The 11,916-nt window shown below is 50.5% G+C and overlaps 1 protein-coding gene across 1 annotated transcript; it reads right to left on the reverse strand.

Annotated features, from left to right (window-relative positions):
* Positions 1-774: 774 nt before the first annotated feature.
* Positions 775-11,617, reverse strand: FBXW12 (F-box and WD repeat domain containing 12). The gene is made up of 10 exons (XM_037049937.1): positions 11,528-11,617; positions 10,910-10,947; positions 10,579-10,739; positions 9,660-9,778; positions 5,153-5,515; positions 4,630-4,788; positions 3,591-3,801; positions 2,866-3,044; positions 2,651-2,784; positions 775-1,019 (listed from the first exon to the last, which is right to left on the reverse strand). Exons 1-10 carry the CDS (start codon positions 11,615-11,617, stop codon positions 908-910), a joined length of 1,566 nt encoding a protein of 521 aa, XP_036905832.1. The 3' UTR covers positions 775-907.
* Between the last annotated feature and the right edge of the window lie 299 nt (positions 11,618-11,916).

Below are 11,916 nucleotides of genomic sequence, written 5' to 3' on the forward strand. Positions count from 1 at the left end.
ATGCATCTCCTGTCACCTTCTCCACCCAACCTTGTCCTTCTCCGTAGAACCTTCACTGGGCTTCCCTTCCTGTGCCCTCCTGGTCACAGCTTCAAGTTTATTTCTACAGAGAAGGGGTGATAGGCACTCAGGCAGCTTAGAAGCCCACACTGCTCTTTGGGGAAGCCTCCCGTTCAGATCATATCTCTGTTAGAGAACCATCTACCCCATCAGATCATCGTCCTCCCAACCCTCCCCTCCGCCCAAAGCCAGGGGACCAGACCCCTGTGCCCTAGGCTGGGTTTGTTAGTCCTCTGGCCCAGAGCTCTGAATCCTGAACTAAAGGCACGACGAAAGGGGGCTGGTTCTTTATCGTATCCATGACGACGACGGTGGTGACCCACAAATCCAGACAGCCCTGTGCTTTTTAGCCTTTCCTGTATTTTGTATTTCTCAGTCTTTTTCAGCATGCCCCCCCTTCTATCTTCTGAGTCTCTTCTCAGAAGATCTTAACCTTTCGATATTAACCTGTGTTTTTCTAATACATTTCTTTTGCTTAAGTTTTACAGATTATTTTTGGTTGCTTACAATAGACAGCTCTGTCTGATATAGATGCCTTCACTTTTAAACCAGCCCCCAACTAAAGTCACACTTTCCTCCATAAGATACTCCCCTTGAGTTGTCTGGAACTGTGCATTTGGGTGGCCATTTGTATTTCGCTGCCTAGTGTTCCACACTCTCCCAATGGCAGGGACAGCGGGTACCTCTGTCCACCCTCTACCGTTAATGGTGTATGGTCTGTGGTATCTGTTACACTGTGATTCATTACAGGTAAATTGCTGCTCCCCCCCGCCCAGCATCACTGACATAACCACTCTGAGTGTGCACACAGGGTTCTCTTTACTGCAGTGATGCAAGGTTCATTGCATTAGACTCCGTCGCACGTGTCCAGAGAATACATCACCAGGACGCTGGATTCGAAGTTCCTCGACACCACACACACTATGCTCACTTCATCGCAAATCGCTCTGGAGACATAGCTGCCAGCAGAAAACACAGCATCAAGGGGCAGAAGGGGAAGCAGTTAGACCACGTGGGTGCCACTGACTGTGAACCTGGCCAAGGCATAAATACGTGTCCCCAGTCAACTGGTCCTGGGACCACTTTCAGGTTTGGTTTTAAGTAACTGTGGAGACCTGGCGAAGTTACGCCGGTGATCATTTGCGGGAGTAGCAATCCCTACAAATGCAGTCAAGTGTTTTAATGACTTGATTATTTTATTCATTAAGGTTCATTGTATGGTCAGTTTTTAACGAAGGCGTAAAGGCAAGTCAATGGAGAAAGAATAGGTTTTTTCCAACAAGTAGTATTGAATAATTGAATAGCCATATGAAAAAGAAACAAATTTGGTGGAGTTTAGAAATATCGTATGGTTTGCGCTTCTGATACAGGCCTCCATGGTTTTATCACCACTCAGACTGTGTCTTGGGCAGCTGGGTTCTACGTGGCAAAGACAAGACTTCCTTGCTTTGTGAAAAAGTTGTCAGGTGGATAAAAGACAAGGCTATGCAGTAGGGGCGCCCTGTATGAAAGGGAAGTATTTAAAATTATTGAAGAGAAATAAGTATTTCTGATGTAGAGTAGGCTAAGGTTTATTAGATATGACAGCAAGAACTATGAAAGCAAATTTGCTAAGCATAATTATATATTAATTATGTATATTTAATTAAAATATTTTTGCCTCTAAAACACTTGAAATAACTTCCTATCTGAACAAAGCAATTTTACTCATTCTTTTCTTTCCTTTTTTAAAAAATGAAAACAATTCTTTAAAACCAATTGGTTTGAGAGAAAGAGTGATTGATTGCCTGTGCCACCCTGACCAGGGATCAAGCCTGCAACCTTGGTATATTGGGGTGATGCTGTAACTTTGACTTAAAAAAAATTTCAGCTGCACAATACTCCATCATGTGGAGTAATATAGACCATTTCTTTTTTTCCCATTTTTTAAATTATTGTTCAAGTAGACCATTTCTTATGTTGGAGCAGTTAGGTACAGGGGTCCCGGCACGTGGCCATCACAGCTAATGCCGCAGCGCGCCATCCAGCACGCGGTCTGGACCGTGGGCGGCGCTCCGCTAGAGCACCATGCTTTCGGCGGCATCGGCAGTTCAAAGGGTACATGCGCGCCTGTTTTGTTGGGTATCGCCCCAAATGAACGTTATAAGGACAAGAAACAATCTGGAAGAACATATTTGTATATGAAAGCCAAGTCCTGTGTGTATGGCATGTAAAATACCAAACCAACCAGTGTAGATGGGGAGCAGTCTAGAAGAAGAACACGCAAACTAAATATAAAGGCAGGCCATGAAAGAAGCAACTCAAATTTCTCATGAACTCAAACAAGAGAACAGACGAAAGCCTTCCAAAAGCCGGCGCGTCAAAGGCGCGTCGTCCTACCCTGCTCGTCGCGGAATGAATGCTGAGCTCCTCTTGGAGTCTACCGTGGGGGCTGCGCACATGTTGTAAGAACAAGTAATTCTCCTTTGGGGCATAGGTCCACACATATCCTCAAAGAATTTTTCTTAAATCCTATTACTCCTTTATTATTTTGCTTCATGTAGAGATTTGAAATCTTTAGGAAAAGTGTAGGCCACGAAGCAGGGCTTACCAGCTTAGTGTCTTGTCACCTCTCCGGTGTTCCAGGTCAAAGCAGCTCTTGAGGTACGGGTAGCGACCTTTGTCCTCCCACATGTACAGGTGCAGGTGGTTATCCATGGACGTGGTGAGGACATAGAGAGGACCCTTCGGAGGGTACCGGGGTGAGTGGCCGGCCCGGAGTCCCACTCGGAGCGGTGGGCATCGGGAGGCCAGGGGCGTACGTACCACACACAGGTGACAGATGCTCAGCTGGTGGTCGTGGAAGCGCTGCAGCGGGAGGCCGGAGATGGTGAGGAGCAGCAGCTGTGGCCCGCTGTAGACGACGATCACGGTCCCATCACTGACTCCCATCTGGACAGGACTCTCCATGTCAATGGGCAACGCGAAGCTCGCCACCTGGTGGGCTGTTTCCGTGTGCGTGTGCACACGCGTGCACACACAGGTGAACTTTGGGTCATTTAATCAGAGCAACATCCTTACCCTGAATGAAGGAACACACTCCCTACTTTCGGGGGATGTCTGTCCAGTGAGGAAAAGGAAGGGTAGGCCAGTGGCCAGAAAATGTGTGTCACTGACTGTGGCAATGGGTGTCACCACACGGGAAGAGAGGGCTGGGGACAATAAACAATAACTCAGGTTTGGAGGGCAAGGGGGTGACAGGAATCTCAAGTTTTGCCTTCTTTGACTGGTGTGGCTCAGTGGATTGGGCATTGTCCTGCACACCCTTAGGTCACCGGTTTGATTCTGGGTCAGAGCACATGCCTGGGTTTCAGGCCAGGTCCTTGGTGGAGGCAGCGAATTGCTGTTTCTCTTGTGCAAATAAAGATAAACATTGGGTAGCCCCCCCACTAAGAAATCCCCTGCCCCTGTACATGAATTGACCTATTTACGTACCTTTGGAGCGTCAAATGAGTGCACGTTGGGGAGGGGAAACAGGGGGCGTGGCCTACCTTGGATGACGGTCTTGTCCCTGATCCTCTCAGTTGTTACATCGAAGGTGGAAAACCCTGTCTTTTTGGAAGGGGCTCTTCGGAACATGAGTGTTACCCTGTTCGCCCTCCTCGGGGCCCAGCAGGCCGCGCAGCACCCCAAGACCGGGAGAGACACAGACAGAGGGGCTCTGCCTGTGTCCAGTCTCAGTAAACACTCCGCCAGAAACACCTGTGCAGAAAGGACCGCATGCGCAGTCAGCGGGAGGGGCGCTTACAGCAGCTCGGGTCCTGAGTGCCCCCAGAGAAGCCTCCTCCAAAATCCTCAACTTGTGGCCGAAGCTTTATTCTGAATTTCAGGCAGCGTTGAATGGCCACTGCTTGTCACCCGTTGTCCTCCCATCCTGCCTGTCACGGTGCCCCATTGAGGAGAGCCCCCAAAGCTTCTCTTCCGGCTGCCGAGGGGTTAGAAAAGCATCTGGCCACTTTGGACGCCGATCACGTGGCACATGGCTGAGGAGATGGGCCTCCTTGGAGAACGTGTCCAGGGCTGATCTGCTCTGGCCGCCGCCTCCCTGAGCCCGGTCCTGGTGCCCAGTGCCCAGGGGCCATGCCAAGAGGCCTGCTCACAATGTCACTCTCTCAGAACGACATGCAGAGGCCAAAGCAGTTTTATTTACATCTGGACTTTGTACTTTCCAGCCAAGGTGGGCAAAGGTAGAGTACGGGAAACCAAAGTCAACCAGAGGTTACCAAAGGTCCTAATTCTCAATATTTCTGTCACCCTCCCCATCTCTCTGGCTGAGTCTGACTTCCCGAGCAAATTTTCACTGATAAACGTTTGTCTTTGCACTGGGTTGCTGTTGCTTCAAAGACCTGGGTTGCTGTTGTTTCTTGGCTCTGGGAACAGATTCTGCGTGTTCTGTGGCCTGTGAGAAGAGGGAGTGGCCCAGCGGATCCTCGCTGAGCTCTGCAGTTAGTTACACTAGCACCTCCCAACTTCGCCCTCCTAACCCCGGTCCTCTCCTCCTGCGGTGCAAGCGCACAGGGCAGCACCTACCCGGGGCAGGACACGCTGATACGTCACAGCAGCCAAGACCCATCTCGTGTCCGGAGAGCAGCATAGAAGGTCGACACTGTGGTTGAACACGTTAACTATGGAAACCATCTCTAACCCGGGCACTGTCAGTGTGCAGATGCTGCCTTCAGAACTGCCCACCTGGAACCAAAGCACCACCACCACGTCAGTGCAAAGAGGCGGGACAGCCTGTAGCACAAGGAGGCAGCATGGGAAGGAGCAGGAGGGGCCGGCAAGGGAGACGCACGCCTCTGACCAGCCCGCCCTGCAAGGTTGCTGGGACCGTCCCAAGGAATCAGGGTTCTAAGCCCCCAAAGCACACCAGGATAGTCACTCATTGGCCCCTGAGCCTACACCGTTTTCTCAGTGTCTCCCCAAACCCGTGTCCCTCCTTCCGTGGCCCCATCGAAGTTCATGTACTCCACAATAATGCACACTTGAGAGGAGAAACATACTCGAAATAACTGAGAAAGACTGTGTTAGAAGAATAACCTGGGAAATGTACCTGAGGTATAACAAAGGCCAAGACTGTGTCAAGGTCTTTGTGTCCAGCATTCACTGGTAGGTCGTGACTCCTGGAGTCGGTGGTAGAGATGCCTCCAGGAGACAGGTTGGGACGTGGCCAGAATAGGGCCACAACAGCTGCAAGCTCACTCACCATCAGAAATGGGTCCTCCTTGGCGAGCAAGGCTTCCATGGAGAAACTGACACGTGGTATGGTGCGCACTGCCAGCGCGTCCTCATGCTGACAGTTCCACACTTTGACCGTTTCCTCCATGTCCACAGTGAACACGAGGCGCAGCTGTGGGAGGGTCGCCAGGAACTTGATGCTGGATTGCTGGACGGGGCTGGACCAGATGACGGTGCCCTGGGGAACGAGAGTAACTGTACGTGTGCAAGGCGCTCTTTCCACACAGGGGGCTCTCATTCTGCCAGTGCTTCTTTGCAAGCCTCTTCCAACTCAGATTTCCTTCTTTTTTTCTGGGGATAGAATAAGAAAATTCTACTGAATGCCTCAGTGGTTTGAGGGGTGGTGACCATGAGGAAGGAAATAGGCGACACGGTCAAAGGCAGGAACGCACGTGGCGAGCGTAAAGGATTACACTCCCAGGCCCGTCCAGTTCTGCCCCTTACCAGCAGTGCGACACTCAGCAAGGTACCTACCACTGTGGCTTTTTACAGGGCTGTGCCCTTACGTTACACGACATGTGAAACGGATTTGGGATTCTGCCTAGTAACAGAGGAGGAGTTCGAGGGGCGTCAGCTTTCGTGACAGTTGTTATTCTGGCATCAACCTTGTGCACCGCAAACCAGACAGAAGAAAGTGTTCCCCTTTGAGACTCTTTTTAGTCTCATTACGGTTGTAAAATACATCAACGCAAAGAACACAGGCATAATTGAGTTTAATAAGTTATTACACAGTGATCGGTGTAACTCCTTCTAAGCCCTCATTCAGCCCCTTTCCACTTGTTTTGTTTACTGTGCCCTATATATCTCCCCCGGACAGAATCACTATTTAGAGTCAGGAGACTCTAAACTGGGTGCATGTTATCTATTGCTGTGTAACAAAACATCCCTAAACTGGGAAGCTTCGAACAACAACCCATTTTCATCTCACAGTCTGTTCATTAGAGATTCGGGTGTAGCTTGGCTGGAAGTTCTGGCTCAGGTCTCCTGTGAGGTCGAAGCCAAGTCCCACTTTCAAGATGACTCTCTCGCTCCCTTGGCTGGCAAACGGGTGCTGGCTGCGGGCAGGAGTCCTCAGCGCTTCCCGACCCGGACCTCCGTCTGGGCTCCTCACTGTGCTGCTCTCATGACATTGCAGGTAGCTTTCTAAGAGCCAATGACTCAAAAGAGAGGATGGGTCTTTTATGACATAACCTTGGAAGCTGCACACCATAATGTGCATAATGTCCTACTGCTTGCAAAAGGGTGAGCCTCATTCCACATGGGGGCGGACCACGTACAATTGTTGAGACTACAGGACAAGGAATGTTCAGGGCCATCTTGGAGGCTGGCTAAGATGGTCAGTCCTGTAGCCCCCAAAGTTTGTGTCCCTTCCACATTCAAAAGACACTCACCACCTCCCAAGGCCCTCGACTCTCTTGGACCATTACAGCCTCATCTCAGAATCTTGACAGGAGTGCCCAACCTTTTGGCATGTCTGTGCCACACTGGAAAAAGAAGAGTTGTCTTGGGCCACACATTAAATACATTGCAAAGTGCAATCACACACACAAAAATCTCATAATGTTTTAAGTAAGTTTACAATTGTGTGTTGGGCTGCATTCACAGCCAGCCTGGGCTGCATGTGGCCACAGGTTGGACACCCCTGAAAGGAACTCACTGTTGAATTAAGTTCAGGTACAGAGGAGGCTCTTTCGATTCAGTCCATCTTGATGTGAAGAACTTAAAACTAAATATACAAGTTGCTCCCAACCTCCTCCAAATACAAGGGTAGAGCAGGATTGCATTATAGACACTTTCATCCCAGAAGGGGGAAGGGTAAATGGGATGGGGGAGCAATGAGGAATTGCTGCTACAGCAAAAACTGAATCCTGCAGAGAATGTGCGGTGGATTGCTGATTAGGGTTCAAGACCTGGGGAGGATTCTTCACTACTGTTGGCTCCAGTTTCCAGGTTCTTGGTTCTGTTTCTGAGATATCTTCCCCTTTCCATATATGGTGGCCCAATTTTGCAGCTCAGTAGCTTTTCCTGTCTGTTTCTTGTCTGCAAAAGCTTGGGATTCAAAAGTCTCCTTTTTTTTTGGCCATACCTCAGCCCCTTTAAGCCCAAGCTGGCAGTGTTTCTGCCAATATAATTCTCTCAAACACTTTGTGGCTCTCCTAAGAACCTTATTGGTGTTTACATCATTAGACAAGAGCTGCACCCATAAGTCCTTGATGTAAATCCTTTGATACCTTGGGCTTCTGCTGGGGCTGCCCAGGACAATGCCTTAAACTTCTTAGAAGCCCTCAGGCCCTGGCAGTGTAGTTCAGTTGGTTAGAACACCGTCCTTATATACCAAGGTCGCAGGTTCGACCCCCAGTCAGCGCGCATACAAGAATCAACCAATGGATGTGTAAATAATTGGAACAACAGATCTCTCTCTCTATATCCAACCCTCCCTCCCTCTCTCTCCCAAAACTAAATAAACACAAAAAATTTTAAATTCATTAAAAAAAACTTCTTAAAATTCCTGTTGCTTGTGTGAATAGTTCTCTGAGGCACTTCCTTAGATCTTTCTGTGGCCTAAGAATTTTGGCTTCAACTTTATAATATTGTTGATCGATGTTGCCCAAGGTTGGGCCTGCTTAGAATCCATTTCTGAAATTTTAGCCTCATTTGTCATCTGCAAAGACTTTGAATTTTCAAAACCAACAATCCTCGCTTCCCTGTTGTTTCACAGCCCTTACTTTAAAATTACTTTTTTAAAATATTTATTTATTTATTTATTTTTAGAGGGGAAGGGAAGGAGAGAGAGAGAGAAATATCAAAGTATGGTTGCCTCTTGTGCATCCCCTGCTGGGAACTGGCCTGCAACTCAGGCACGTGCCCTGACTGGGAATCAAACTGCAATCCTTTGGTTCACAGGCCCGTGCTCAATCCACTGAGCTGCACCAGCCAGGGCTAAAATTACTTTAAAAAATTTTTTTATTTACTTATCTTTAGAGGGGAAGGGAAGGAGAGGGAGAGAAATATCAATGTATGGTTGCTTCCTGTATGTTCCCTGCTGGGAACTGGCCTGCAACCCAGGCATGTGCCCTGAGTGGGAATCGAACCGTGATCGTGTGGTTGGCAGGCCCGCGCTCAGTCCACTGAGCTACACCAGCCAGGGCTGCTAGGTGGTTTTTGCTAAATGTCTCTGAAGGCCCAACACTCTCCTCCCAGTCTTCCCAGCATCTGCCCATCACCTGGTTCCAAAGCTTCTTCCACATTTTAGGCTTTTGCTGCAGCAGCAGCTCCCTTCCAGGGGCTAAACGCTATGTCTGTTATCTCCTGCTGTGTAACAAGTTATGTGGCAGCTCAAAGCATGAACTCTTACCTCACATAGCTTCAGCTGGTCAAAAACTCAAGGGGGATTACCCATGTGGCTCTGGTTTAGGGTCTCTCATTAGGCTGTGGCGACATTGGCTGGGGGTGCAATAATCTTCGTCTGGGGTCCGTGGCTCACTCACGTGACTGCAAGTGGTGCTGGCTGTTGGCAGGAAGCCGGAGCTCTCTGCCCCATGTCCCTGTCCATCGGGCTGCTCGAATGTCTTTGGGGACATGGTGACCGGTTTCCCCTAGGGCAAGTTATCCAAGAAAGTACACTTCTAATTTCCTTTCCCCAGCTTTACTGAGATGTAGTTGACATATAACATTATGTAAGGGTAATGTAAGAGTAGCCTTCTAGAATTTTATCTCCTCATTTTCCTGCCATCTCATGTATTCAGAAAGGGCATGTGTCATAGGCCAGGAGAGCCTGTGGTACAAAGAGTCGTTACCCAGTTTTTATGGGGAAGAGAGAGAAATTCATGCAGGGCCAATCAAGATAACATGGTCATTTGGGGTGCACGTGCAATCCCCCAGCTCTCTCTGCAGCACTCCGTGCCCTGCTGGTCCCGGCACAGAAGACAAGCCTCGTGCCCCTTGGGGGTGACCTGACTCAAAGACCGAGTCCTGAAGGAGGCAATACAACGAATGCCAGTTGTTGACAGAGAGACTAAAGTAGGTACTGAAAATGCTCAAGGCCAAAAGATCGTTTATTCACAAAGTCAGTCCATGTTACCAGCCAGCAGAAGAATCAGTCCTCGCACAAGTTTGTTTATGTAGAGAAACATATTCAAAAGTGAGTTCTCTGGGTGTCTATAGTCTAAATGAAAAGGTCACAGGTTACCACTTAGAAGGGCTCATTTGAAACTTTGTTGCTGTTGTGAATGAGCATCCCTTTCCTCCCAGCATCCGCTTTACCTGTGGAACTGGGGGGACATAGGTGTGCATTACCTGTGCTCCTCGTGGGCCAGACTCACCTCCTGCACATCCCAGGCATAAAGCACGTGCCTTGAAGACACTGTGCAAAGGACAGGCTTCTCTTGTCCTTCTACTGGTCGGTAGCTTCCTGACAGATAAGCCATATGTCTCAAGATTCCTAGAAGGCAACACAGACAATACTTGGCCACCAGGTAGCTGAGGAATAATCCAATCAAAAAAAAGAATGCTGGAAAGGTAATGTTAAGTGTTCTCGCAATGTTTATGGGGAACAGGATGGACACTGGGCTTCAGCGTCATTTAAACGTGGGTTTCACTGGCCATTTGGAAGCCGTTGGCCAATCGGTGTCTCCTCCTTCATCTCCGTTTCCACATAAAATGGGGATAAAAATAACAGGAACTTTGCCTCGTTATCAATTATGAGCATCCCTTTCTGTTCTGAATTGTAAAAGAGGTATCAGAAATAGAGTGTCAGGACCGTTAAATGTTTCCTTTTCTTAGAAGTTTTTCCTCTAGGAGGGGAGCCTTTAGGGAAGGGAGCCACAGGCCTGACTTCATGGTGCCGGAAGGCCGTTCTGGCTTCTCCACGCAGGATAGATCACAGGGGGAAGGAAGGGAACAGGGACACCAGTCTTTTCATTGTTGTTGATTTTAGAGGGAGAGGAAGGAGAGGGGAAGGGTGAAGGAGAGGGAGAGAAAGACAGGAACACTGGTTTGTCATTGTTCCACTTATTCATGGATTCATGGAGTGATTCTCCTCTATGCCCTGATTGGGGATCGAACCCGAAACCTTGGAGTACTGGGCCAGGGCTCTACTCAACTCAGATACCCGGCCAGGGCCAATCCTATTAAGCTTTAATTCCCTTTCTCTTCACTGAATGAGAACACCCTCCACCCCCCCAAAAAACAAACTATAGTGGATTTCCTAACACAAGCTGATCACATTGCCCGTCCGCACACCGAGGTTGTCATCTCCCTCCTTGTAGATAAAGTCCTCCAGTTTTGCTGACGCCATCCGGCGCTGGCGTCTCATGTGGTGGAAGAAGAACTGCTTCCACGACGGCAGGGGCAGGCACAAATTATGGGAGGAGGGGAGGCTCCATTTCCTCAGACACAGGTTTCTGGAAAGGGTCACAGTCCTGTCAGGCCACCCATCTCCTCGGCACCACAGGTGCACCACGGGGACCCTCTGCTCACTGCCACCTTCACTCAGGCCTCCCCCAGCCATGCACTGGCCTCGGCACAACCCCGAGACCCCCCGCCCCCCCCAACCTGCCCGTCCCTCACCCACCTCCACAGGTGATCGCTCTCTGCAACCTTGTTCCAGTGCTGAGGGGAGAGAGAGGGAGGAGCAGGCAGCTGGCGCCCGAACGCTGGCTCCTCCTTTGCTTTCATCTGTTGGGGGTTCACCTGCCCCGCCCCGGCTCTCAGAGCCCTCCCCGCCTGGGGCGGTGGGTCCGGGCACCTCGAAGGGCACCTCGAAGCCCCATCACCGCCAGTGCAGGCTGCCCCTGGGAGAGGTCACAGGGGTCTCCCAGGGTTCAACATGGGAGCTTCCAGAACCACTTTCCAGAACAGCTCCTGTGCGTGTTTGTCATTTTCATCCCACAAAATACAGGGAAGGATGCTAACCTCAAACACCGGGGGACCACTGCTATTGTGCAGGCCCGTGTTCAAACTGGTGGAGACACAGCTGACCCCCACGGGCGTGGATGGGTGTGTCAGACCCCAACGGGCTGACTGGGACATGGTAAGCTTAAGGGACGAAGGAAGGCCAAGTGGGGATGACACTGGGGTAGCCTCGCCCCGGGACTGAGGGACAGCGGCTGGGGGACAGCCCCGTGCCAGCGCTCAAGGCGGAAGCTTGTGGGCGATGCAGACAGAGCGGCGGGGCGGGGAGGACATTGACCTTGTTCACCTGGCCAGCCTGTAGCAGGCTGAACGCATCCAGGAAGGAGAAGATCCTCAGCAGCGGTGTCTCTGGCAGTCGGAACTCCATCCCACATGGCTGGGCCCACACCCACTCTCCCTGCCCCTCCGAAGGGTGCTCTGGATTTAAAGGGCCGGCCCAGGTCAGCCGCACTTGGGAGGATTCCCACCTACGGCCCATTTGCTCCCAGGGAAACAGGCTGCAGGTGCGCCGCCCCTCCGCCCGGCCCCCACCGCAGCCTCCCTCCTGGAGCCAGGGTCCCACCACCAAGGGCGGCCGCCTACACTCGCTGGTTAGCGGCCATTGTTTCACTGTGGTCAACGCCACCCCTCTTAACACAGTGACCTGAAAGTGCAGGACCTTGGGCA

The sequence above is a fragment of the Sturnira hondurensis genome, unplaced genomic scaffold, assembly GCF_014824575.4.
Source record: "Sturnira hondurensis isolate 20B ecotype Veracruz unplaced genomic scaffold, ASM1482457v3 Scaffold0006496, whole genome shotgun sequence".
Classification (NCBI taxonomy): Eukaryota; Metazoa; Chordata; class Mammalia; order Chiroptera; family Phyllostomidae; genus Sturnira; species Sturnira hondurensis.

Coding starts and splice junctions, on each gene's coding strand:
- FBXW12 (XM_037049937.1), bottom strand. CDS start 11,617: ATGGAGTTCCGACTGCCAGAGACACCGCTGCTGAGGATCTTCTCCTTC. Junction 10,948..11,527: donor AGGCTGGCCAGGTGAACAAG/GTCAATGTCCTC, acceptor CTCTCCCCTCAG/CACTGGAACAAGGTTGCAGA. Junction 10,740..10,909: donor GAGAGCGATCACCTGTGGAG/GTGGGTGAGGGA, acceptor GACCCTTTCCAG/AAACCTGTGTCTGAGGAAAT.